This window comes from Protopterus annectens, chromosome 9.part0, assembly GCF_019279795.1.
Source record: "Protopterus annectens isolate FY-2018-M chromosome 9.part0, PAN1.0, whole genome shotgun sequence".
NCBI classification, from domain to species: Eukaryota; Metazoa; Chordata; order Ceratodontiformes; family Protopteridae; genus Protopterus; species Protopterus annectens.
Genome location: NC_056743.1, coordinates 3725909 through 3753397, shown reverse-complemented (window position 1 = coordinate 3753397; position 27489 = coordinate 3725909). Strand labels below are relative to the sequence as shown.

Below are 27489 nucleotides of genomic sequence, written 5' to 3'. Positions count from 1 at the left end.
GAGATAGGCTGAATAAAGATATGTTGGGACATTTCTTGCCCCAATCCACGAGGGACATGGATGCTAAACTGGGGTGAATTTGTAGTTGCCCATCCTTAATTCAAATTATATTTGAATAGTGTAAGAGAAGTATTTTGTTTTATGTGGTATTCTCCGATACAAATCTATCCCTCCAACATGTTCTATTTAGGGTGTGCAACAGAGATCCCTTAAGTGGTTGTTTTTGACACCACTGGACTTATGAACGTGTAATAGGTCTGATGAGTAAGGCTTGCCGAAGCTATATACTCAAGGCAGTGAAATAAAGAAGTGACGCATTCTGAAGACACAAAGTGGAAAACTAAAGGTTTTCTTAGCTGCATTTACTCTTCCAATGAAGAATGACAAAAAGTACACAAATATGTCATCACATTCACACACAGCAAACGGGGCAAGCTCCCGCAGGCTATAAACATTATGAAAAAAACAATGTAGCCACAAGGGCTACAGTAAATATTACATGCAGGGATAACCTGGAGTTGCAGGTCGGACAAAATCAGAATGACTTGACAAAACCCACATGGATGTATAGTTAGTTATGTGCAAAAAAGTACAGTTTTGTACCTACCATAAATGTAGATGTTCGAAGATCCACATTGCTGCAGTCCTTACACTTGGGTAGTCCGCTGTCCTCGGTCGGCCCGAATATCAAAGTATAAGGCTGACGTCGGTCAAGGCGCATTTGACTGACATCAGAACGTCAGGGTACAAATGCGCATGACCGACGTCATATCCTCAGTCTTTTCTTGCCCCAGATGTCAGAAGACCCTAAAAAGAAAGGTCAAAGCCAAAAGACAGCAAACAACCAACCAACCACCCTTGCAGTAATAATATGTACAATATACACAATATATACCATATTGACAACCCAACCCACACAACCACCTCTAACCACAGAGGGGAAGGAGGGAGGGTAAATTGGACTGCAGCAATGTGGATCTTCGAACATCTACATTTATGGTAGGTACAAAACTGTACTATGTTCTTCATCTCACATTGCTGCAGTCCTTACACTTGGGTAGAATCCCAAAGCAGAGGAAAGGGAGGATGGCAAAACTATAAAGAAGCAGGAGCTGCCAAAATGCCCTGCAAAATAGCAGTGGCAAAACCAGCCCTAGATTTAGAGTAAAGTGGAAGGTGATAATGCCTAGAGAAGGTATGCACTGAACTCCAAGTAGCTGCCTCCAAAATATCCTTAGTTGCCACCCCTTAAAAAGCTGTCAAGTGGCAGTAGCCCTAGTGGAATGAGGCCTAATCCCAGCTGGAATCTCCTTGCCATGATGGGAATAACAGAAAGCAATGCAAAACCCAATCCACTTAGAAATAGTTTGTTTTGACACAGGCTTGCCCTGAGAACTCAAAGCAAAAGAAACAAATAATTGCTGAGACTGCCTGAACCCTTTAGTTCTGTCCAAATAATATCGCAACTGCCTGTGTACATCTAAAGTGTGCAAAATCTTTTCCCCTTTATTTTGGGGAGTTGCATAAAAAGTAGGCAAATGAATAGTTTGGTTTAAAGCCACACTAGAAACCACTTTAGGCATAAAGGAAGGATTAGTACGTAAAGATACCCTATCCTTATGGAAAATTAAGAAAGGCTCAACCGCCATAAGGGCCTGCAACTCAGAAACCCTTCTTGCAGAAGTAATGGCCAACAAAAAAGCAGTCTTCCATGATAAATATTTCAACTCTGTAGTAGCTGCAGGCTCAAAAGGTTGTAGAGTGAGTTTCTCAAACACAAAATTGAGATCCCAAGCAGGAGTAGGAGCTCTACGTGGGGGTCTTATATTCTTTGCCCCTCTAAGAAATTGCTTGAACAAAGGATGAGAAAACAATGGTGGGTCACAAACATAGTGAGCCGAAATTGCTGCAGCATGAACCTTAATAGAAGAGAAGGACAAACCTTTGTCCAGTAACTCAGTAAGATATTGAAGAGCCACACTTAAATTAGGCTCAGAAACATCAAAATCCTTTGCTGCACTCCAAAATAAAAATCTCTTCCATTTATCTGCGTACACTTTCCTTGTACTAGGCCTTCTAGCTTCCAAAATAACATTCAAAACTTGCTGTGGAAGTTGAGACCCACTATGGTTCAAAACAGAATATGCCAGGCTGTTAGGTGAAGAGAGTGAAGCTTGACATTGAGCAAATGACTGTCCTCCTGAGACAACAGGTGTGGAATCGAAGGCAAAGGCCATGGAGGCTCCTGCCAGGCTTCTCAGTAATGGGTACCAATGCTGTCGAGGCCAATCTGGAGCTATCAAAATCATCCTTGGCTTGTCCTGTCTGGCCTTTAGTAGTACCTTTGGGAGGAGAGGCAGAGGTGGAAAGGCATACACATGAAGATTGCTCCAATTGAAAGAAAGAGCATCCACTTTCCAAGCTGTGGGATGAAACCTTTTAGTGCAAAACTTTGGCAGCTGGTGGTTTAGTGGAGAAGCGAACAGATCTATGTCTGGAGTTCCCCATGACACTGTCAATTTTTGAAATACATGAGGATCCAATTTCCACTCGTGGGGATCCATGATTTGTCTGCTTAACATCTGCTAAGGAGTTCTGTGCTCCCGGCAGAAACCTTGCCTGAAGATTTAGTTGTAAACTGAGAGCAGTCTCCCACAAAATCATTGCTTGCCTGCATAGAGGATAAGAATGTGTTCCCCCTTGCTTGTTGATGTACCACATGACAGTTGTGTTGTCTGTTAGAATCAACACCTGCCCTGGAAGAAGTAAATCCTTGAAAGCTATTAATGCAAACTGGACTGCTAACATCTCCTTCAAGTTGATATGTAGATGTTGGAGTCTGGCAGGCCACTTGTCTTGTATCCACTTTCCATTCAGATGAGCTCCCCAAGCTTTGTCTGGGGCATCTGTCGTTAGAATCTGACTCTCCTCTGGCCGGGTCACAGAGAGTCCCTTGTTTAGGTGACATTCCTGAGCCCACCACAACAATTCCTTTTGAATGCAAGGTATTATTTGAATGACAGTGTCCAGATCCTGGCAGTGGTGTCCATACATTTTTGAGATACCATTGTAACTTCCTCATATGCAGTTTGGCATTGGGAAGCACCAGAATACAAGATGCCATGAACCCCAAGGCTTGAAGGACTGTCCTTGCAGTCAGCCTGGACTGATGAGACAATTGATGAAAGTAAAGGGAAAGATTCTTTTGTTTGTCCGGGGTCAAAAGGCCATCTGGGATGCTGTATTCAGTCTTACACCCAGAAAGCACATGTCCTGAGAGGGTACTAGACTGGACTTTATTTCGTTCATAGAATACCCCAGGCATCTTAGCACTGCTATCACATATTCCAAATGAAGAAGCTCGTCCCTTCCTTGAGCCAGAATCAGGCAATCGTCCAAATAAGGATAGATCTGTATTCCTTTTAGCCTGAAGAAAGCTATCACTGGAGCCAGAACTTTCGTGAACACTCTGGGCAGTAGATAAGCCAAAGGGCAATGCAGAGAACTGATAATGAGAAGTCCCAGCCAAAACGCAGATACTTTCTGCAACTCAGTCTGATAGGAACATGAAGGTAAGCCTCCTTGAGATCCAAAGTTACCATCCAATGATCTTTGCCCAGCAGAGGTAAAAGCTGTTGTAACGTCAACATTTTGAACTTGGGAATGTCCAGATAAGTGTTGAGGATAGATAAATCCAAAATTGGTCTCCACGTGTTCCCCTTCTTTGGTACTAGGAACAGGCGAGAATAAAATCCTAGGCCCACTTCTGGCATAGGGACCGGCTGTATGGCCCCTATTTGAAGTAACAGAGAAATTTGTTTGTGAGCCTCTATTCTTTGCTGAGGAGGAACGTCTGGCATGCCTTTGAAAGGAGGCAAGGTATGGAAATAAAACCTGTAACCTTGGTGTATGATATCCAATACCCATCTGTCTTGGGTAATTAAACTCCAATTTTCCTTGAAAAGTGCCAACCTTCCTCCCAAAGGTGCTGCCAGACGAGCAGGCTCTGGCAGCTGAAAAGGTAGGTCATTGGGTCTGTTTACGAAAGGACTGACCCCTGCCCTCACCCGAAGACTGTGCAGGTGAACTCACTGTTCTAGGCCTGAAAGAGCCCTGAGCTCTGCCCCTACCACGTCTAGACCTACCCCTAGACTGGGAATCATAAGAAGGATACGTCCACCCCTTGGTAGGCCAATTTCTACTAAACTTCGGAGGCTGAAACTGCAAAAAATCTTAAACAGTCTGCATAGACTTAGCCTTGTCTTCCATTTTCTTTAAGACTGACTCAACAGGAGTACCAAACAACACATCAGATTGCAAAGGAGCATCTAAAATCCTTGACTTAACATGGTCAGATAAATTCTGATCCCTCAGCCAGGCGTGCCTGCGAAGAACTGACCCAGTGGCAGCCACCCTAGACGAGGCCTGTACAGCATCAAAACCACATTGCAAAGAATGCTTACCCACCTGTTCAGAAACATGTACTAAATCTTGTAACTCTTTACACTCAATACCTTCCGCCAGAGCATCTACCTTAGACTTCAATTGTGAAAGGAGATAGTTTTGGTATTTCAACATGTGAAACTGGCAATTCAAAGCCCTCATAGCTAGGGTGGAAGAAGTATAAACCTTCTTTCCCCATCTATCCAAAGCCCTGGCCTCTTTATCTGGAGGAACCGGATTTTTAACAACAGAAGCCTTAACACCTTTAGGCCCCTGACTAACAGTTTCTGGGTCCGCCCTAGGACTCTTGAAGAGATACTTATGAGCTCCAGGCACCCTGTAATACCTATCCGGTTTAACAGGAGCAGGAGGCAAAGAATCAGGATTAAGAGACGCCTCTGCAAAAACATCTTCCACCACATCCAGAACAGGAGGTATAGCCAAAGGCCTATGCTGGGGTAAAACAAAATTCCCTAAGCCTTTTCCTGGAATCAGAGAAGTCCTGACCTTCCCACTTAAAATGCTCCCTCATGGAATGAAGGGTCTCTGAAAAGAAAAATCCTCAGGAGGAGAAGCAGAAGGAGTAGAATCATCCACATCAGAATCAGAATAAGGAGAATACTCCTGCAAGTCTTCAGCCGAAGACTCTGAAACATCCAAGCCTGCTCAAAACTCCCAAGCTCAGGTTCCACCCTAGGTCTCTCTTATCAGGAGGGGGCATAGAACCTCTAATCAAAGTAATCAAATCCTCAGCCATTTTAAGCATATGCTTCTTGGGCACAGTCCCTGAAGAACTAGGGGTGACACCAACTGAAGCTAAACCTGGCCTGCCCCTGGGAGAAGCCTTGGAAACAGAAGGAGAGGGCCTAACCACCCTAGGAAGGGAGGGGAGTACAGTAACCTGAGAAGCCCCTTCAGCCTGGCCTGCCTCCTGAGAGGCCACATCTTGCAATAACAAAGTCTCTCCCTGGGACTCCAAAGAAACCTCTGGCAGAACCACCGGCTCCACCGAGATCTCTAAAGAACCGGCGTCCGGTACGGACGGTTCTTCTAGCCTAGGCCTAGCTGCCTTGTCCTTGCGCTTCTTCGAAGAAGCGGGCGTCGGAGCATCCGACGGCATTTTATAATTGCACCGCTTCCCGAAGACTAACCTGGCAAATCTAACCTTCTCTTTATAGTGCGCTTGTTGAATCTAGCACAAGAGCGACACCAAACAACGTCGTGCTCAGGCCCTAAACAAGGAATACACAAAGTATGATAATCTCTATGCGGTATCTGTTTCCCACAAGAAATACAGTTATTCACTTTCTGACATCCGGTAAACCACTGAGGCAAGAAAAAACTAAAATATTCCCCAACGGGGTACTTAGCCAACTTTGACTCTGTCTGAAACTCCGAATTCGAAAAATTTCATAACGCCGAACGGCACTTGCAACGCTGCTTCTGCATCGGACCATGCGGCAAAAAAGACTGAGGATATGACGTCGGTCATGCGCATTTGTACCCTGACGTTCTGATGTCAGTCAAATGCGCCTTGACCGACGTCAGCCTTATACTTTGATATTCGGGCCGACCGAGGACAGCTGACTACCCAAGTGTAAGGACTGCAGCAATGTGAGATGAAGAACATCGTGGAAAACCCACAACTTTGTGAGCCACCCTCCCCAATTCAGTTCAAAATTTTCAGCTTCAAAGACAGACATTTTCAATGGAGCAGCAAAGTGCAGATCATAATCAGGGCTATATTCTTTTAACCTTTAAGCACCTCATGTTCTTACACAGATATAAATATATGAAATTGCTTCTGCACCTTACACAAAGGCTTTAAAGACAAGCCTTTATAACAAAAAAATAGAAGTTCTCTAAAAGGGGGGCTCCAACATGCTATGATTAACTGCAATTTTACCAAAGATATGACATGTTCTTGTGGCCTAGAATATCGTTACGTTTATTACCTCCAATCCCATTTTCGTACCACAAATGAATCCGTACCGTTTGCCTTCAGTTATTCCAACATGGTTTCCTTCACTGTAGCCTTCCTGATAACCTTCACCATGGAACCTACGGAAGATGAACAGCACGAGGCAAGTTTTAATACAAGATTAAACATGTATGAACACTTTTTGGAGCAATAGTTACCTTAACTGGAAGTTAGTTGTCTGCCTAGTATGCAATTATAAAATGAGAGAGGAAAGCACTTCTATTCAATCCATGAACCCATAAAGAAACCATTCACCACTGTGATAAGCTTGTAAGTGTTCTACTCAACAATCAAGCTAGCAGACCAGTGTGCGTGTGTGTGTGTTCAGAATTTATTACTCTCATTAAGGCACTTATGGGGTTATGCAAGGGTTGTTTGCCTTTTGTTCAGCTGCAATCATTTGCATTTGTTTGCTATGAGCTCCTAATGTGGTAAAGACCCCCGCAAAATGACAGTTACAGCAGAAATTATTAGTTATGTACTTATCGTAACTTGGTATCTGTGTTGTCCTCTTCTCATTCGGCTTCAATGATGGATTATGGATTTGATCCTCTGATCCAACTCCTCCACCTCCTCAGATCGAGTTTGCTCCCCTTATAAAACAGAATATAGAGAAGAAAATAAGAAATCAAAAGATCCACCTAGAACATAAGATCTAACAAAGGCGGTTCCAGATCCTCTAGAAGTAAACATTTTTCAGAGAGGGATGGTTGGGCAGGAAGGTGAAGCTGAATGAGAAGAGGACAACACAGATACCAAGTTATTTTAAGTACATATCTAAAAAAAATCTGATTTTGTCCTTCCCATTCTGCTTCACTGAAGGGTTGGAATCTCCAGCTTCATTTCTTGGGTGGCCTCAAGGAAAGCTATGCCGGAGCACCGAACACCACCAAGGAACTCTGCTCTTGGACAACATATCTAACCTATAATGGGGTCACGAAGGTATGATATTTCGCCCAGGTGGCTGCAGCACAAATGTCATCAATAGGAATCCTACATGAAAAGGCTGCTGACGCAACAATGGATCTTGTTGAATCGGCTTTTGGAAGACCAGGCAACTTCAAACCATTCTACTCATAAATAAAGGAAGTGCAACTAGTAATCCACTTCACTATTGTCACTTTTGACACTGCCTGACCTTTACGATTAGGTGAAAGAGACAAACAACTGTTCTGATTTTCTGAACTGTTTCAGCCTATGGAGACAGAAACATAGCTGTCTGTGAACATCAAAGAAATGTAGCAGGTATTATTTGTTGGAATAGTTAGGAAAGAACACTGGCAAGTGAATGCATTGGTTTATATTAGCTGTAGTGGCGACCTTTGACATGAAGGATTGGTACAGTGGGACACCCTATCTTTGTGAAAGATTAAGTAGGGAGGTTTGGGTGACAGCGCCTGCTATTCAGACAATCTTTGTCAAAGATTAAGTAGGGAGGTTTGGGTGACGGCGCTTGCTATTCAGACAATCTTTGTGAAAGATTAAGTAGGGAGGTTTGGGTGCAGAGCTTGCTATTCAGACAATCTTTGTGAAAGATTAAGTAGGGAGGTTTGGGTGACGGCGCTTGCTATTCAGACAATCTTTGTGAAAGATTAAGTAGGGAGGTTTGGGTGACAGCACTTGCTATTCAGACACCCTGTTTGCTGAAGTAATGAGAACAAGTAGCCTGGGACATCAACAAGGAGGAACCCACTCGCACCCTCTCTGCAAAGCGGCCATCAGAACAAGCAGCCTGGGACATCAACAAGCAAGGAGGGACCCACTCGCACCCTCTCTGCAGAGCGGCCATCAGAACAAGTAGCCTGGTACATCAACAAGCAAGGAGGAACCCACTCGCACCCTCTCTGCAGTGCGGCCATCAGAACAAGCAGCCTGGTACATAAACAAGTAAGGAAGAACCCACTCCCACCCTCTCTGCAGAGCGGCCACGAGGCTTTGATAACGGGTGATCGCTTCAAACCGCTTTCTACTTGCATCACATGTGCTGGGGGAAATTCAACATTAGCAGACATGGTAACCAAACTGATATTGATGCTCCATAAGTGGTCCCTCAGTAGCAAATGAGATAAATAGACCATTGAGGTCTGGTCTCCCTAAACGTGTGTATGTATATATATATATATATATATATGTATATATATAAGATATAATATAATATATATATATATATATATATATATATATATATATATATATATATATATATGTATATATATATATCTATATATATATATATATATATATATATCTATGTATATATATAATGTGGGATCCGTACAGATCCGACGGCACTTCTTGCTGAAGCAGAAATCACATAACATACTTAACCAAAAGTGCTGTTGAACAGCACTTTTGGATAAGTATGCTCGATGTGCCGGTCGCACTACGGTGCGGTTAAGGGAAATGTCCCTTTTCCCCACTGTAGTGCGACCTCGGAGTGAGAATATAGAAGTGGGGGGGAGTACAGTCCCCCACACGGGGGGGGGGGGGGATGCAGGGGGCTTGCCCTCCTGTATAAAAGATTGTGTTTTTTTTTTCTAACGCACTTTAACGAAAGTGCTTTTTCGGTGAAACCGCTTTCGTTAAACTGCGTTCGGTTATTTTGGATTCGGACCATTGAACTTTTGTTCAACAGTCCTAGATCCATATTAATTAGATATATATAGATATATATATATTTATCTAGATTTTACACACACATATATATACACATATATATATCTATATATATATATATATATATATATATACACATATATATATCTATATATATATATATATATATATATATATATATATATATATATATATATATAGAGAGAGAGAGAGAGAGATGTATTGAGATGTATATATATATATATATATATATAAACATATATATATATATATATATAAACAGACCGCATGGCATTTAACATATGCAAGTGTGTGTTTTGAGTCTGTCTCCACTTCCCTTTCTCTCCCTTAATTTATGAGGAAGGTGACAGTAGCACTTCTACCAAAACTTTATTTGAAATGGAAGTTAGCCCTTTCCAGACTTTCAAAATGCGTTTACATAAAGGTGAGCTTGTGGCTATGAATACTGTAATGCAACTCAGATAAAAGCAGCAGCTCAATTGTGCAATGTAGCAGAAAAATGGCAATGTGAAATGTGTTAACTGGAGCATTGAGTATAGAGCAAGTACCATTCTGTGTGGAATTGTTTACATTTTATAGTGAAATGTATTAACTGGAGCATTGTTCGAGTATAGAGCAAGTACCATTCTGTGTGGAATTGTTTACATTTTAAAGAGCAAGTATTCTGCGTGTAATTGTTTACATTTTATAGTGAAATGTGTTAACTGGAGCATTGTTCGAGTATAGAGCAAGTACCATCCTGTGTGGAATTGTTTACATTTTATAGTGAAATGTATTAACTGGAGCAATGAGTATAGAGCAAGTACTATTCTGTGTGGAATTGTTTACATTTTATAGTGAAATGTGTTAACTGGAGCATTGAGTATAGAGCAAGTACCATTCTGTGTGGAATTGTTTACATTTTATAGTGAAATGTATTAACTGGAGCATTGTTCGAGTATAGAGCAAGTACCATTCTGTGTGGAATTGTTTACATTTTATAGTGAAATGTGTTAACTGGAGCATTGTTCGTGTATAGAGCAAGTACCATTCTGCGTGGAATTGTTTATATTTTTGAACAGTGTAAAATATGGTGACAGAATGTGTAATAGTTTGCCTAATCTAGTTAACAAAACAGGTCTTGAAATGTTGAAAATATTGATATCAGATTTGCTCCCTTTCCTTTAGCAATGTGTGTGAGCGAGCTTGTGAGTGTTGCCCATCTTCCCGCAAGTTTAGATGTTAAGTTGTCAATCTCACCTTCATTCTTGCTTGATGGGTTCGGAGCCGATCCTCGGCTCCGACTCGGCACTTGCTAAGCTCGAGAGTCACTTACCAGCTCGAGGCAGCCCCATATCCCATGATGCAAGGCGGTAAGTACCCAGATCTCGTTTGCCGCTTCGCTGATGAGGTCCTCCTTTTACCAGCTCCTTGTAAGTGATTTATACACTACTGCTATTGCCCCTTTTTCAGTTTAAAGTTAATTTTAAACTTAAATTTAATAGTTTTAGACTAGTTTTAGTCCTTTCCTGACCAAAATTCCCTCTCTCCTTTAAAGTTTTTAGTCAGGCCTTCTCCCATCCCATCCTCCCCCTTGTTAGGGTGTGTGTGTGTTTGTGAGAGAATAGTTTTTTTCTCTCTCTTTTTTTTTTTTTTTTTTTTGGGGATTGTAATATTTCTTGGACAGGTGTTGTGTGTGTGTGTTTTTTACACCATGTCTAAGGAAAGGGTCTCAGGCTTTAAGAAGTGTGACTCGTGCTGTCAGAAGATGTCTCTGACAGACTGTCACACTTCTTGCTTATACTGCCTGGGACCTCTCCACCTGCAGGACTCCTGTGCGATTTGTCATTCTTTTAGCCAGAAAGTCCTGCAGGAAAGGAGAAATAAGCTTATTTTGAGGGGCCTACTTAAGCCGGAGGGCTCTCCGGCTAAGTCGGCTCCATCTAAGACTTCTAAGTCTTCCAAGGCCCAGGCTTCTGTGTCCAAGCCTGCGGCCTCGGCTCCGACTCTTTCAGAGTCGAGATCGGCTCCGGCTGGAGCCGATTCTGGTTTGCACAAACCTTCGGCACCGATGGCTATCGGTGCCGATTCTGGTTTGGCCACTTTGGTGTCGGCTCCGATCACCATGTGGCTCAGGCTTCGGTGTCGGCGCCGACCAGCTCCGACACCCTTACTTTTATGTCTGTATCGGCTCCGGCCGGAGCATCGAAACTTTCTGTCGGTGCCAGAAAGTTATCGGCTCCGACAGCTTCCATGGTTTCGTCTGCTCCGATAGTTCCTTCGAGGAAGAGGTCTAGGTCCCCTTCCTTGGAACAGATACTCTCGGCTCCGGCATCTCCTCTCCTCTCGGAACGGAGCCATCGGAGCCGATCATCCAGGTCATCCAGGCTTTCTGACCATGATTTAGAGAGAGTGGTCAGTAGATTATTAAAATCACAGGCACTGGCCCAGATGCTACATAGTCCGTCTCAACAGACGACTATTAGTCCACACCCCATTGCAGTTCCTCCTTCGACTCTACCCCAGAGTTTGGAGTTGGAGTCTTCGGGAATGGTTTCTGCTACGGCTGAGGGACAGATACCCCCTTCTGCTCCTTCAGCCTCTACTCTTATCTCCTCTTCGAGACCTTCCTTAGGAGGGATTCGGTGGTCGGGCTTCCCTGGACTCCTCCGAGGGGGTGAGTGGCATCGGACCCTTGTCCGACCCCACTCTTCCCCTTGGAGCCTCGGCCTTGGTGAGCTCGGCTCCGACATCTGCCTCGGAGCCTTCCCTCTCGGTGGACCCTGGAGTTACTGGTTCTTCGGAATGCGTTCTCTCGGACCTCCCTGGGAGGGGAGCCTTCGAGGTGATGAAGAGTGTGCTGGCCACTGGACTCAGCCAGCAGTCTGTTCCCTTAGCTCCTCCCTCTATGGTGCCTGTCGATATCTCTGCCACTTCTCTTGCTCCCGGACCCAGAGATCCTCCGCCTCAGGTTTCCTCACTGGGAAGAACCCCCTCTTCCGAGGATTCTCCTGATCAGTCAGGGGATCCTCCGCGCAGGAGGACCTGTAAGAGGAAACACGTAGACTCCCCTGAGTATCACTTCAGATACAGACTTAGATGAGTCGGAGGGATCCCCAAGATCCCCCTCTGAGGATGTCTCTTTTTCAGACATCCTAGAACTCCTTAAAGAGAGGGGAAACTGGCCCTCCAATAATCCCTCTGAGGATGAGTCGGTATACCTGGAGGCGTTTGGATCTCGGCCCTCCACCTCCTGGGTGTCTCCGCCTTTCGACCCCCTCATGCAGGTGATTGCTCGAAAGGCTTGGGCTGCTCCTGACTCTGTAGAGCCAGTCCCTAGGAGGCCTTCAAAATTTATTACTGCCCCTTCGGACAAGCAATTCCTCACGAAAGGTGTCCCTGCTGATGCCATGGTGGTGGCAGCTGCCACTAAGGAACTTGCAGATCCTTCCGTTCCTGTCCATCCTCCTAATGACTCCAGGACTATGGATAGGTATGGCAAGCGGATGTTCTCTTCAGCGACCTTTGCTATGCGTTCGCTGAACTACCTATGTCACTTCACCAGACTCCAGAGGAATATCCTTAAGGAGCTAGGTGAAGTAGTACAGGATCCGACAGCTGCAGGGGCTCAAGAAAAAATTGCTTCGCAGCTAGGAACCCTTAATTCTATTGCTAACTCCTCCATCGACTGATATCATATGCAGAAGATGGAGCGAATAGGGCCGCAGGTACAGGAGTGGTGCTCAGGCGCCAAGCCTGGATGCGGCTCTGTAATTTTGCAGATCCTTTTAAGGCGTCCTTCACAAACTCTCCCGTTGATGGTTCTGCTTTGTTTGGCCCTCAAGTGAAGGAAACGTTGACCAGGTGTGAGCAGGACGGCAAGACTTTCTGCCGTAGGGGTCCGTTTTTCCACCCCTTCTAGACCTTACCACAAAGGACAGAAGGGTGGCAAAATGTGGTTGTGGTTCCGCAAATCCCAAGGAGTCACGCCGGATTCACGTGGTCAGTTTACCCCTAGAGGCAGAGGGGGTAACAATAACAGACGCCGCTCTAGAGGCAGAGGGGGTCCGCAGAACCAGGGAAGCAGAGAGCCTCTCTCTGACAAGCCCTTTCAGCATCCCTGAGATGTTGCCTGACTGTCCATCCTTGGAGGCAGTCGGGGGGAAGACTATCGCTGTTACCCAGAAGCCTGGCATTCCCTCACTCAAGACAGATGGGTACAGTCGATCATATCCGAGGGTTACAAAATTCCTTTCGAGGAAAGTCCTTTCTCTCACTCAAATTCCCTTCCAGATGTACCACCCGGTCTAAGGGAAATTGCAGAGTTAGAAGTCTTAAAACTTCTGCAAAAAAGAGCCATTCAGCCAATTACAACAGATCATTCAGAGCCCGGAATCTACTCAAGGTTCTTTTTGGTCCCCAAGAAGACGGGAGACTGGAGACAGATATTGGATCTCAGCAGACTCAACAAGTCTGTGAGGAAGACAAGATTCCGAATGGTCACTCCAGTCAAAGGACAACTGGATGTGCTCAATAGATCTTCAGGATGCGTACTATCACATAAAAATTCACAGACGCTCCAAGAGATTTCTCCGCTTTCGGCTGGGGTCCAGTCATTTCCAGTTCAGAGCCCTGCCCTTTGGTCTCACTACAGCCCCCAGAGTGTTCACGGCTCACCTGAGACGTCAAGGATTCCAGGTGTTTCCGTATCTCGACGACGAGCTCCTTTCAGCCACCACCAGGCATCAGCTTCTTCAAGCCAGGGATTACACAATAAATCTTTGTTCTCAATTGGGCATCTCTATCAACTCCGAAAAATCATCCTTATTGCCCTGCCAGTCTATTACTTTCATAGGCGCAAACTTAAACACTGTTCGGATGTCAGCTACCCTTACAGATCAAAGAATCTCAGACATTCAAAGTCACGTCAGGATCAATCTAGCCAGCAAGAAGGTACTGGCCAGAATGGTTCTAAAGGTGTTAGGCCTCATGGCTGCGGCCATTACCCTTCTTCCCCTGGCTCGCTTCTATATGCGCCTTCTTCAATGGATGTTGTTCACTCAGTGGTCTTACCAACAACTTCCAATGAGTCACCAAATACTGGTGACACAGATTTGCAAGAATCATCTTGCTTGGTGGATCACTTCTCCCAGATTCACCAAGGCAGACAATTTGTACCCCCATCCCCGGTAGCCACTGTCACTACGGATGCCTCCCTGATCGGGTGGGGGGGCATTATCAGGGCAGGATGGTTCATGGGACGTGGCAACCTTTCGAATACCACCTGCACATAAATGTCCTAGAGATGAGAGCAGTGCTTTTAACGTTGCAAGCCCTCAACGACTTTCTTCCCTTAGGGACAATTGCAGTCCACACAGACAACATGTCTGTAGTTTGGTATATCAACAAACAGGGCGGAACCAAGTCCTACCCCTTGTGTCGAAGCTCAGACTTTGGCAATGGGCGATCTCCTCTCATCGGTTTCTGGTAGCAATGCACATCCCTGGGAAAACCAACATTTTAGCGGACAGATTGAGCAGAGCTATTCTCATGCCTCACGAGTGGTCACTCAAACAATCTATAGTGGAAGAGATCTTTCTGGAATGGGGGTCACCCATGTTGCAATCTTTTTGCTACTCCCCAAAACAGCAAATGCCCAGACTTCTTCTCTCTCTTCCCACTGCCAGGCCATCCCCCAAGAGACGCTCTGTCCCAGGATTGGCCCCAGGGACTTCTTTATGCCTTTCCTCCATTTCCTCTGATCCCTCAAGTTATCCAGAAATCAACCGTTTTGAGCGCCAAATTGATTTTCATTGCTCCTTATTGGCCTCGACAAATTTGGTTTCCGTTCCTCCATAGTCACCTTTTGGTGCAGCCGTGGCATCTGGACCCAGTGCCAAATCTTCTGATTCACCAATCCGGTCAGCTGCACCGGTCTATCCCTTCTCTCAACCTCACAGCATGGTTGCTCCACTTCCTTCCTTAGCCAGGCTTCCTTTGATCTCTAACCCAGTTAGAGACATCATAGTAGCTTCACTAAAATCCTCTACCAGGAGGATTTACACAAGCAAATGGAAACGTTTCTCTTATTGGGCTAAGGCCAAGAATATTGATCCCTTCACTGCTCCAGTTCAAGCAGTTTTGGATTTCTTAGCGGAGATTTTTCACACGGGCTCCTCTTCTTCCACAGTCAAAGTTCAGTTGGCTGCTATCTCAAACTTTCATGTCGGGTTCGCAGATCACAACATTATGTCCCACAGGCTTTGTAGAGCCTTCTTAAAAGGAATTTTCCTCCTGAAGCCTCCAGTGAGGAGTCCTCCTCCTCAATGGGACCTAAATTTAGTGCGGACATCCTTGATTCTTCCCCCCTTCGAGCCAGCTGTTTCTTGTTCCCTGAAATTTCTTTCATGGAAAACTTTATTCCTGGTTGCTATTACATCGGCTAGGAGGGTGTCTGAACTTCATGCTTATCTGTTCGCCCCCCCCTATTTGGTCTTCCACAAAGACAGAGTATCATTGAGAACTAATCCGACCTTTTTGCCTAAGGTCGCCTCAAAGACTAATTTGAATCAAGCCATTGATCTCCCTGTATTTTTTCCAAACTATTCAAACAGATCGGAACAAAAATTACATTATCTTGATGTCCACTGCCAACTCAGATATTATTTGGACAGAACAAAACAATTCAGGAAATCTGATCAACTCTGTTTCCTATGCTGATAACAAGAAAGGCCTTCCTGTCTCAAAAGTGACCTTGTCTAGATGGCTTTCTTCGGTCATCTCTGAAATTTATCGGTTCAGGGGAAAACAGCTGTGCTCGAAACCTAAAGCACATTCAACCAGAAGCTTAGCTACTTCTACAGCCTTTCAAGCTAGACTTCCTTTAGACACTATTTGTGCAGCAGCCACTTGGGCCACTCCTCATACATTTGTCTCCCATTACAAATTGGATTTGGCCTCCAGGGACAGAGCCAGCTTTGGCTCTACCGTTCTCAAGAGTCTGTTCCATTGAGCCACCCAGGATAGAGGTGCTAGGGACGTGGTCCCATCAAGCAAGAATGAAGGCGAGATTGACAACTTAACATTGAGAAGTTATGTACCGACCATAACGTTCCATGTTAGTTGTCTTCTCTCGCCTTCTTTCTTGCGACCCTCCCTCCTTCCCCCAGGCCTGGACAGACCTTTTTCTACAGGAATTATTCTTCTGAAGACCATACAGTGCTGGTCCTTCTACCATCCTGCAGGTTTTTTTCTCTCCTTTCTTCCTTTGGGAAGTTATTATGCTAGGTGCTATTGCCCTTTTGTCATCAAACGAGATCTGGGTACTTCCCGCCTTGCATCATGGGATATGGGGCTGCCTCGAGCTGGTAAAAGTGACTCTCGAGCTTAGCAAGTGCCGAGTCAGAGCCGAGGATCAGCTCCGAACCCATCAAGCAAGAAAGAAGGCGAGAGAAGACAACTAACATGGAACGTTATGGTAGGTACATAACTTCTCATTTACTTCAGTACACTATTATATATAAAGAATTCTTTATGTGGTTCGATGACCCTTGAATTAATCTGCTAAAAGCATTTACAGAAATAAAGTCTGGCACTTTAAGCAAGAGTAACATTTGAGCTAAAAATATAATAATTAAAGCTTCATTACTTTCTGTAAACTATATTTAGTTTTTGTCTGGTTTAATTATATGTTTGAATATCCGAACAACCCTAGGTCCCAATTAGTTTAGTTAATCGACTTTACTGTATAACACACCCCTTTATCCACTCCCACATCTACATTCAACGTCAACTGACTTCTATCCACAGCACAAACTTCAGTCTCGTGCATCCCTTTCCACCGCAATTAAACCCACTACTTATATTCTGTTACCTACCTGACCAAAGCATCTCCACTGTTACAGCCTCACCAGTACTTCTCTTACCTACCTCACCAAAGAGTCTCCACTGTTACAGCCTCAGCACTACTTATTCTGTTACCTACCTAACCAAAGCGTCTCCACTCTTACAGCCTCAGCACTACTTATTCTGTTACCTACCTAACCAAAGCGTCTCCACTCTTACAGCCTCACCCTCCCTGAACATGTTTTTCATTTCCCTACCTACCTCACTGCTTCTGTCCTTCCCATGCATCACACTAGCTTCTGTCCTTCCCATGCATCACACTAGCCTATCATATGTACAGGCATCCATACTCCCACATACTCCAATAGTTACTCCCACATACTCCAATAGTTACTCCCACATACTCCAATAGTTACTCCCACATACTCCAATAGTTACTCCCACATACTCCAATAGTTACTCCCACATACTCCAATAGTTACTCCCACATACTCCAATAGTTACTCCCACATACTCCAATAGTTACTCCCACATACTCCAATAGTTACTCCCACATACTCCAATAGTTACTCCCACATACTCCAATAGTTACTCCCACATACTCCAATAGTTACTCCCACATACTCTAATAGTTACTCCCACATACTCTAATAGTTACTCCCACATACTCTAAATAGTGAAGGCGTAACCCTTTCATTTTCAATTTCCCCCTCATCATTCCAACTTCTCTTACACACACCTCCTTAAAATCAAAATATTCCCCCAAAACTTTTCGGCATTTTCTTGCTTGCAAAAGTTGATATCTGTGTTCGAAAAGTACAGTTTTGTACCTACCATAAATGTAGATGTCCGATAGACATGCAACTGCAGTCATAACATGTGGGTTGTCCTGCCTCAGGCAGCCCTCAGTCGGCCGGATTCCAAAGTCTGGGTCCGACGTCGGCTGATGTCGCATTTCTCTCCGACGTCAGAGCGGGTGGAGTACATAAGCATCAGCCGACGCCATTTTCTTCAGTGTTTCTTGCCCCAGATGCCAGGTGCCCTCCAAGGAAGGCTGTAATCAAATTGGAAGACAAAAACAGGATTCCAAACAAATAAATGAGCAATAAAACAAATACACCATAACAGATATCCCCAGCTAAGAGTAACAGGGATAGGAGTGGACCCTAGGCATAGAGGGGTATGGAGGGAGGGAAAATCCGACTGCAGTTGCATGTCTATCGGACATCTACATTTATGGTAGGTACAAAACTGTACTATGTCCTTCAAGAATGCAACTGCAGTCATAACATGTGGGTAGAATACCATAGCTTAGCTGGGGGAGGAGGAAATCTCTAGGAAAAAGATGGTGTGGCAATCAAACCCTGCAGGACTGCCGAAGCAAAGCCTGCTCTGGATCTCGAGTATAGAGGGAGATTGTAGTGTTTGGAGAATGTATGCACGGAGCTCCATGTAGCAGCTTCTAGAATGTCCTTGGTAGGCACCCCTCTTAAGAATGCTGTAGAGGTGGCTGTAGCTCTGGTGGAATGTGGTCTGACATTGGCTGGAACAGTCTTTCCATGAAAGGAATAACAGAATCTGATGCAATGTCCAATCCATTTAGAAATAGTCTGTTTTGAAATTGCTTTTCCTTGGACTGCAGGGGCGTAAGCTACAAAAAGTTGTTCAGACTTCCTACTGGCCTTGGTTCTGTCCAGGTAGTATCGAAGTTGTCTGTGAATGTCCAAGGTATGCAACAGTCTTTCCCCCTTATTCTCAGGATTTGGGAAGAAAGCAGGCAGATGAATGGCTTGATTTAAAGAAACCCTAGATACCACCTTTGGCATAAAAGTAGGGTTGGTCCTTAATGAAACCCTGTCTCTATAAAAAAATAATAAAGGGTGGTATTGCCATTAGGACCTGTAGCTCCGAAACCCTTCTTGCTGAGGTAATTGCCAACAGGAAAGCCGTTTTCCATGAGAGAAATTGCAAGTCAACTGAAGCTGCTGGCTCAAATGGAGGTAGAGTCAGTTTTTCTAAGACAAAATTGGGGTCCCAGGCTGGCACTGGGGCCTTTCTTGGTGGCTTAATGTTCTTGATTCCCCTGAGGAATTGCCTTAGTAAGGGGTGAGAAAAAACAGGAGGATCAGTGTTGTATCTAGCTGAAATAGCAGATGCATGTATCTTTATGGAAGAATATGAGAGGCCGTTCTTTAACATATCTGCCAAATATTCCAAGATGAGTGGGATGTTCAACAATGATGCATCATGTCCCTTGCTGGTATTCCATTTGCTGAATCTTTTCCACTTTGCTAAGTAAACCTTTCTGGTGGATGGTCTTCGAGCCTCTGTTAGTATCCGTTGAACTTCCTTGGAGAGAGATAAGCTGAAGTTATTTATGGGATCTCCCAGGCTGTTAGCTGCAGTGTCTGAAGATTTGGATGCAGTGTTTCGAAATTGTGTTGAGTCAAAAGTAGAGTCCACTGGGGGAGGGCCCACCTCCTGGTGTGACATATGCTCCGTAGTAGTGGGTACCAGTGTTGTCTTGGCCAGTCCGGAGCTATTATGATTCCCTTGGGCTTCTCTGCTTTGATCTTTAATAATACTGAGGTCATCAGTGGCAGAGGTGGGAATGCATAGATTACTAGGGAGTTCCAGTTGAATGAGAGGGCATCTATTTTCCAAGCTTTTGAATGGTATGTCCTTGTGCAAAATTTTGGTAGAAGATGGTTGAGGTGAGAGGCAAATAGGTCCACTTCTGGCTTGCCCCATGTCGAAGTGAGTTGTCTGAAGGCCTTCGGATGTAACCTCCACTCGTGTGGATCTGTGAAATTCCTGCTTAGGCTGTCCGCCAACACATTGTCTTTTCCTGGAACAAACTGGGAATGTAACTGGATGTTTAGGCTCAGTGATTTCTCCCAAAGCTGCATTGTCAGCCTGCAAAGGGGGTAAGAGTGGGTGCCCCCCTGCTTGTTTATGTACCACATCACAGTGGTGTTGTCTGTCCGTATCATTAAATGGCCTTGCTGGAGTTGGTGTTGAAAGGCCTCGATGGCATGCATTACTGCCAGCAATTCCTTTTGGTTTATATGCAGATGTGTTTCCTTTGGAGACCATTGTCCTTGTATACACCTGCCTTCCATGTGCGCCCCTCATCCAAGGTCTGAGGCGTCTGTAGTCATGGTCTGTTTTATCTGTGGTTTTTTTGAATGACATACCTGTGTTTGCCTGGCTCACCGAGGCCCACCATAGGAATTCCTTTTGTAGGCATGGAATGAGTGGTATGATTGTCTCCAAGTTGTTGCTGTGTTGAGACCAAATGCTTTTGAGGTACCATTGAAGCTTTCTCATGTGTAGTCTTGCTAATGGAACCAGGAGAATGCAGGATGCCATGTAACCCAGGGCCTGTAGGAATCTCCTTGCAGTCATCTGGGTGAGTTTTGCTAAACCTTTGAAGTAATGAGTTAACTTCTCTTGTTTGTCTTCTGTCAGGTAAGCCATCTGAGAGGCTGTGTCTAGTTTGGCTCCTAAGAAGATTATTTGCTGGGATGGCTGCAGTCTTGACTTTTGGAAGTTGACTGTGTATCCTAGAGCTTGAAGTAATCGTATGACATAATCCAGGTTTTTTGTCAACATCAATTTGTCGTCCGCTTGTATGAGGCAGTCGTCCAGGTACGGGTAAATTTGTATACCCTGGAGCCTGCAATGAGCAATTACTGAAGCCAGGCATTTTGTAAATACTCTGGGCAGTAGATAAGCCAAATGGCAATGCTGAGAATTGATAATGCTCTGGCCCTGCAAGAAATCTGAGGTATCTTCTGCAGCTGTGTCTGATAGGGACATGCAGGTATGCCTCCTTGAGGTCCAGAGTAATCAGCCACAACCCTTTGCCCAGCATGGGAAGGAGTTGCTGTAGAGTCAGCATTTTGAACTTTGGTACTATGAGAAAGGTGTTTAATGCGGACAAGTCCAGTATTGGTCTCCACTGAGATTCTTTTCTTGGAACAAGGAACAGTCTTGAGTAAAACCCCTGGGTCTTCGTCTTGTTGTGGAACTCTTTCTATTGCTTTCATTCGAGTCAGCAGAGTGATTTGCTTGATAGCCTCTGCCCTCTGATTTTGTGGTAGGTTTGGCATGCCTTGTTTTCTTGGTAAGGTATGAAAATGAAACCTGTACCCTCGGTCTATAATGTCCAAAATCCATTTGTCCTTTGTCAGTCTGTGCCAGTTTTCTGCAAACAGAGATAATTTCCGCCAAGGGAGCTTCTAGTTGTTCCCTGGTAGGCGGTAGTAGAGGAAAGTCATTGAGATTGTGGTTGTGGGGCAGGTGAAACCCCTGCGTCACTTCTTTGGTTTCCTGGCTGCCATTGTAGTCCCCTGTAAGGGCCTCTGTATTGGCCTCTTCCTCGGCCACGTCTGTTCTTACCCCTTTGAAACTTTTCTGGATTAGGAAAGGACCAGTTTTTTGAAGGCCAATTCCTACTGAATCTGGGGGGTTGAACCTGGAGAAAATCTTTCACAGTCTGAACTGATTTTGCTTTTTCTTCGATGGTCTTTAACACATCCTTAGCATTTGCACCTATGACAGGTTCAGTGCAAACTTCTCCCCCCCCTCCCCCCCAAAAGGAGAGATATCTATTCCAGAGGATTGTAGCCCCCCAAACATCTCCAACGCCCAGGTGAGAACTGCCCTCACTAAGGCAAAAAACACAGCATCCATGGGACCGGATGGTGTCCCCGGCTGTGTGCTTCATGAACTCAACGAGGAATTAAACCCACAGTTAGGACAGCTGTTTAATCTTAGCCTCACCTCAGGATACGTACCCAAGGAGTGGCGCACGGCGACTGTGGTCCCACTTCATAAGGGCGGTGCCTCCACAGACCCTGGAAATTACCGCCCATTAGCTTGACAAGCCTCATCTGCAAAGCCATGGAGAGGATCATAATGGAACTCATAAATAAAGACATAGGGAACTTGCAGACTTTGGATCCAACCCAGTTTGGCTTTGTCAAAGGCAGATCCTGCCTCTTAAACTTGGTTGACTTTTTCGAGACAGTCACCATGGCCATTGATGAGGGAAGGCAGTCCATACAGCCTACCTCGACCTGGCAAAGGCCTTCACAATACCCCACTCAGGTATCATGAAAAACTCATCAGCTTGAATGTAAACCCATACATCACAAGATGGGTTGCAAACTGGCTAAGCGACAGAACCCACAGGGTCAGAGTTACTGGAGCCATGTCAGACTCAAAGCCTGTCACAAGTGGTGTCCCACAGGGCTCAGTCCTGGGTCCACTCTTGTTCGGCATCTACTTTTCTGAAGTACAAGCAAACACAGGAGGGTTATGGCTGACAAAGTTTGCAGATGACTGCAAACTGGCCATAGTAAAACACATCTGACACAGATATCCTCCAGAAGGGCCTCACAGAAACGGATAACTGGTGCCAGAGCCATGGCCTGAAGTTAAACGCCAAAAATGCATAGTCATACCTTCGGGAAAAACAAGGTTACCCCTAGCTACCATATAGGTGACAATCCACTGAGCACAGAAAAGTCATCAGGGATCTGGGGACCCAAGTTGACAGTAGTCTTCGTTTGACACTCATGTTGCTAAAGTAGTTAGGAAAACCTTCTATATCGCCCACCTGATCATGAAGGATTCACATCTAGATCAAGGGAGGTCATCGTCCCCTGTACTCATCACTCATTAGACCTATGATTGAGTACAATGCCCGTTCGAATGTATCTGACCAGACACCTGATGCAGCTTGAAAGGCCCCAAAGTTCCTCACCAAAAGGATAAAGGGTCTCAAAAATATGTCTTATGCTGCCCGACTGAAAGAACTCCAGCTTTATTCAGTCTCATACCGCTTGCTCAGAGGTGACCTGTGCCTGACATATAAGGCCATGTCAAACCCAGATTTGATGAATATGCTTCACCTCAAAAATCTAGATCCCTCAGAACCACAAGGGCGGAGACTTAAACCTTGACACGGTTATAAATAGAACGTGCTGGAGGGACAGATTCATCACCCAGAGACTCCCTATGCTGTGGAACAAAATCCCGGTACATGTGAGGCAGAGCACCTCGCTGGCCTTGTTCAAGAGGAATCTTGACCAATGGATGGGAGATCGCAGATATACCCCAGGGATTACTTCAGTGTCACTGCTTGACAGAGGCACAGAAAAATGATAGGCATAGTTTTTATTCAAACTAAAGGGGTGGCGAAAGCCACATAACTATGGGCTAGGCTTATAAATGCCCTTGGGCAGATAGCCTAGTATGAACCTATGAACCTATAAAAAGCTTGTTCTTTTCCAAAGGTGCATCCAGAAGTTTTGCTTTTACATGATCTGGTAGAGGTTGATCTTTTAACCAAGCATGTCTATGAATGACTGCCCCTGTCATAGCTGCCCTACATGAAGCTTCCAGTGCATCATATCCACACTGCAGGAAGTGATTGCTTACTTGCTGAGTATTATGTACAGCTTCCTGCAAAGTCTTCCTGTCTAAAGGATCAGGAGTGGCTAATGTTTTTTGTAAATCTTCTAACAGATAATCCTGATATTGTAACATATGAAAAAGGCAATTTTTCGGCTGAGGCAAGAAAAGGTCCCCAACGGGGTACTTAGCTCTCGTAGATAAGGTAGTGGATGTGTAAACCTTTTTGCCCCATCTCTCTAATGACCTAGCTTCCCTGTTGGAGGGCAAAGGATTTTTTTGAGGTGGAGGCAGAAACTCCTTTAGGCCCCTGTGAAATAGTTTCCAAATCAGCAGTATGTGCCCTGAATAAATGGGAATGAGTTTCTGGGACCCTGTAATACCTGTCTGGCTTGGCTGGAGCAGGAGGAAGAGAATCAAGGGTAGCACTAGAATCAGCATACAAATCATCCAGAACATCAAGTACAGGAGGAATAGCTAAGGGCCTGTGCTGAGGCTTCTTAAGGAAAAAGTCCTAAGGCGTTTCCTAGAATCAGAATATTCCTGACCCTGCCACTTGAAATGTTCCCTCATGGTGTGCAGAACTTCCCCAAAAGAAATATCCTCAGGAGGGGAGGCCGAGGGGATGGAATCTTCTGCATCCGAGTCCTCACAGGTCTGGAAGAGCTCTTCCTGGCTATCAGAGTGGACAGAGCCCTCAGAATCTTCATCTGAAGGAGAAGGGTCAGAGGGTTCAACCCGGGGCCTTTTATCAGGAGGAGGCTGGGATCCTCTCTCAGGATGGGCCTGTGAACCTCTAATCATGGAAATCAAATCAGCCGCCATGGACATAATTTGTGTCTCTGGAGTCGGCTGAGGTAAGGGTTTAGAAGTAATATGCTTTGTTTTGCTGGCTGCCTTAGCCCTAGAGTAGGCCTTAATAGACATGGCCATAGGGGGCCTGGCAGCTCCACGTGCAGGAGTGACCTTGTCTACAGCAATGGTCTCGGGCATTTCCTCTGTTTCGGTATCCGGAGGAAAATTTATAACTGGCGTCGGAGTAATGTCTGGAATCGGAGTAGTCGGTAATGCGGTGTCTTCGGTTCAGAGCGGTGGAGAGACCGTCTCAGAGGGAACCGGAGCACTCGCACTAGGTTTTGGCGTGGAGTCTGTGGTAGACGCGGGCCGAGGATGTCGGTCCCGGTCTTTTCGCTTTTTGGGAGTTTGCGATGTCGGAGGATCCGACGGCATGGTGTAAGCAAAAATATCGCCGAAAAAATCTTCAGCGAACTCCGCCCGGCACCTGAGAGTGCGCTTGTTGAAGCGAGCACAGGCTACACAGGCCGAGACGTCGTGGTCTGGGCCCAGGCAAGGGAGGCAGTAAGAGTGGAAATCCTTATGAGGTATTTGTTTACCACAAGAAATACAATTAACTTTTTCAGTAATTTCTGACATCGGCTGAGGCAAGAAAAGGTCCCCAACGGGGTACTTAGCTTTTTTGATGACTTCGGTATCATAGAATACAGGAGCTGACCGACCGCACTTGAACTGCTTCTGCTTGGCACCGCGGCAAGAAAGACTGAAGAAAATGGCGTCGGCTGATGCTTATGTACTCCAGCCGCTCTGACGTCGGAGAGAAATGCGACATCAGCCGACGTCGGACCCAGACTTTGGAATCCGGCCGACCGAGGGCTGCCTGAGGCAGGACAACCCACATGTTATGACTGCAGTTGCATTCTTGAAGGACATCAGTATTTAGAACATACCTAGAGCCTGTTTATTGCATTTTTTGTGTTGAACTTGATTTAAAATCGTTTTTTTTTTTTTTTTTAAATTGCATTTTTACCTGCCTCTGACCTAGCACACACGTGTTGGGGTCATTTATTGCATGGTTCTGACTAGTTTGCTACTTGTGTGTCTCTGCTATCCTTAAAAAAAACAAAAAAACAAACAAATCTTGCTATTTTCCCACTTTCTATAATTTAAAAGAAAGTTCAGTTACAGAGTTGCTGTTCTGAATGGTTTGTAAGTTTCTTGGAGGCCAGTGCTTGCTTGGGCTAAAGGGAAGTCTCTGTGTTCACCAGTGGCAGTGGTTAACGCTGGGCAGCCTGACTGTCCCTGTAGGAGTGGTTACTGCCTATAAACTATAGTTTTATTGGCCATTTTGGGTCAATTCCAAACTCCTTGATCTCTCTCTCTCTTAAAACCCTGCAACTCTTTTTGTGTGGTCTTGCGCACAGAGCAGTGTCGGGCTGCGCCGCTTAAACAGGTTTAAACTATTCCAGGCTCCACAATGTCTGCTCTTCACTTTTTCCCTTAGAACTGCTCTAAATATCAAAATAAGCACTCTATACTCATTCTAAAGCCCTGCACTTGCTCATATAAGTAATCTCATAGGTAAACACTAAAACTTAAGCACTACATCCTCTTATACTCCTTTTAAGCACTTGCTCCCTATTGCTTCTTTCTGATCAGTCAAATAAGTAGTTCCCTATATTATTCAGGCATGTCCAAAGGTCAGTTTCGGGTTTACTCTCCAGTCCAGCTGGTGAATCTGGGAATCTTGAGGCAATGTTACAACTGCCTTATGTATACATACCACCCTCTCCTCCTCCCAACAAGCTCAAATATAGGTGAGAGATGCAACTATATAGCCAAACTGGAGGCTGAGCACTCTCAACCCAGTACTGGCACAGCCTGTCAGGAGGAGAAGGTAACCACACACACACCACAAATCCAGTCTCACATAGACCCATCGCATCAGCAAACCACTAAAAACCTGGAAACAAGCAAACAAACTGGTAACAACAAAAGGTCCTGGTCAAAGCAAAGCCCAAAGCACAAAGTAATATTCCTTAACGCAAATTTATCGTGGAAAGACAACAAGCGTTTTCGCTACTCCAAAAGAGAGAAGCTTCATCAGAGAAGTACAAAAAGGGCGCCAAAACCTTTTTGAACCTAAGTAGCAGTTGGTACATTACATCACTTCCTTTCAATTAAATAAGACAATACACTTAAAAGGGCAATACCAAGTGAAAGAAACAAAAATACATAGTAAAGTAACTCATCAGTTAACAGTAACACAGTTTATATACATAGAAAATGTTTGAAAGTAAAATTAGATAAAGAGGTTTTTAGTAGATGTAAAAACAATATTAATGAAAGTTGCCTAAGCAACTCAAATCCAGTGGATAATTAGATCAAGAGAATAAATAGTAAAACCATAATTTTTTTTAAAAATATAAAAGTAACTATTTGTTGTTTTGTAATAAGGTTAAGATAAGTCAGCCCAACTAGTAAATAAGGGCAAACAAGAGCTGAAAAAGTGTTCTCAATATAAGCATCATCTCAGAAATGCCTTGAGAAATGCAATATTGCACCTGTTCTTAAACTCATTTAAACCCGGGTTATTAAAGGCATCAAGTTTCAACTGCCATTCCAATTCACGGTTTTCAAGAACCAGTGAAGTAGGGCCACCTCTAATGGATACTGCTACATGATCAATGCCCATAAATGTGAAACTGTGCCCTGGTTTACATGTAACGTGCTTAGCTAATGCGTTTTCAGTTTTACCTTTTTTGATGGTGTAGCAATGTTGGTAAACATGCTCCTTAAATTTTCTGTCGGTTTTTCCGACATAGAACGCAGGGCAACACACACAGAAAGCAATGTACACTATAGACTTTGTTTCACAGTTAATTTTAAATTTGATATAAAATTTTCTATCCCTAATAGAAAAGGTGGAACCAACACGAATTACATTTCACCAGTTGCACATTCCACAAGAAAAAGTCCTTTTTAAGTCTATTATAGGGATAAGGATGTGAATAAGTATTCCTCTGTAACAGTTCCTTTATGTTCTTTCCCCTTTTATAAACAACATAAGGTCTAGTACCTAATTTTTCTAATAAGAGTGGATTACTTTCAATGAAAAACCAATTTTTCTGTATAATCCTCAAAATCTGATTAGAATTACTGTTGAAAGTGGTGATAAAACTCAAAGGGGGGATGGTCAAGCCTTGTACAGTAGTTAACTCAACTGTTGTACCTGGATTACTCATCTCTTCTTCATTAACGACAAGGGCCTGTACAGTTGTTCCTACTCCCTTCTCACAGTTGAGGAGAGGCTTAAAATAGCCATTAGATCTTTTAAGCTCAACCTCACTGAATAGAGTCTCAAACATAACCTGAGGGTAACCTCT

The 27489-nt window shown here is 44.5% G+C and overlaps 1 protein-coding gene across 4 annotated transcripts in view; it reads right to left on the bottom strand.

Annotated features, from left to right (window-relative positions):
• The window catches only part of LTO1 (LTO1 maturation factor of ABCE1), a 601160-nt gene that overhangs the window by 445929 nt on the left and 127742 nt on the right, over nt 1-27489 (bottom strand). For all 4 annotated transcript variants that reach the window (XM_044082516.1, XR_006366191.1, XR_006366189.1 and 1 more), the window contains exon 2: nt 6399-6504. In XM_044082516.1, coding sequence (XP_043938451.1) covers nt 6399-6504 — 106 coding nt within the window. The remainder of the gene's footprint in view (nt 1-6398; nt 6505-27489) is intronic.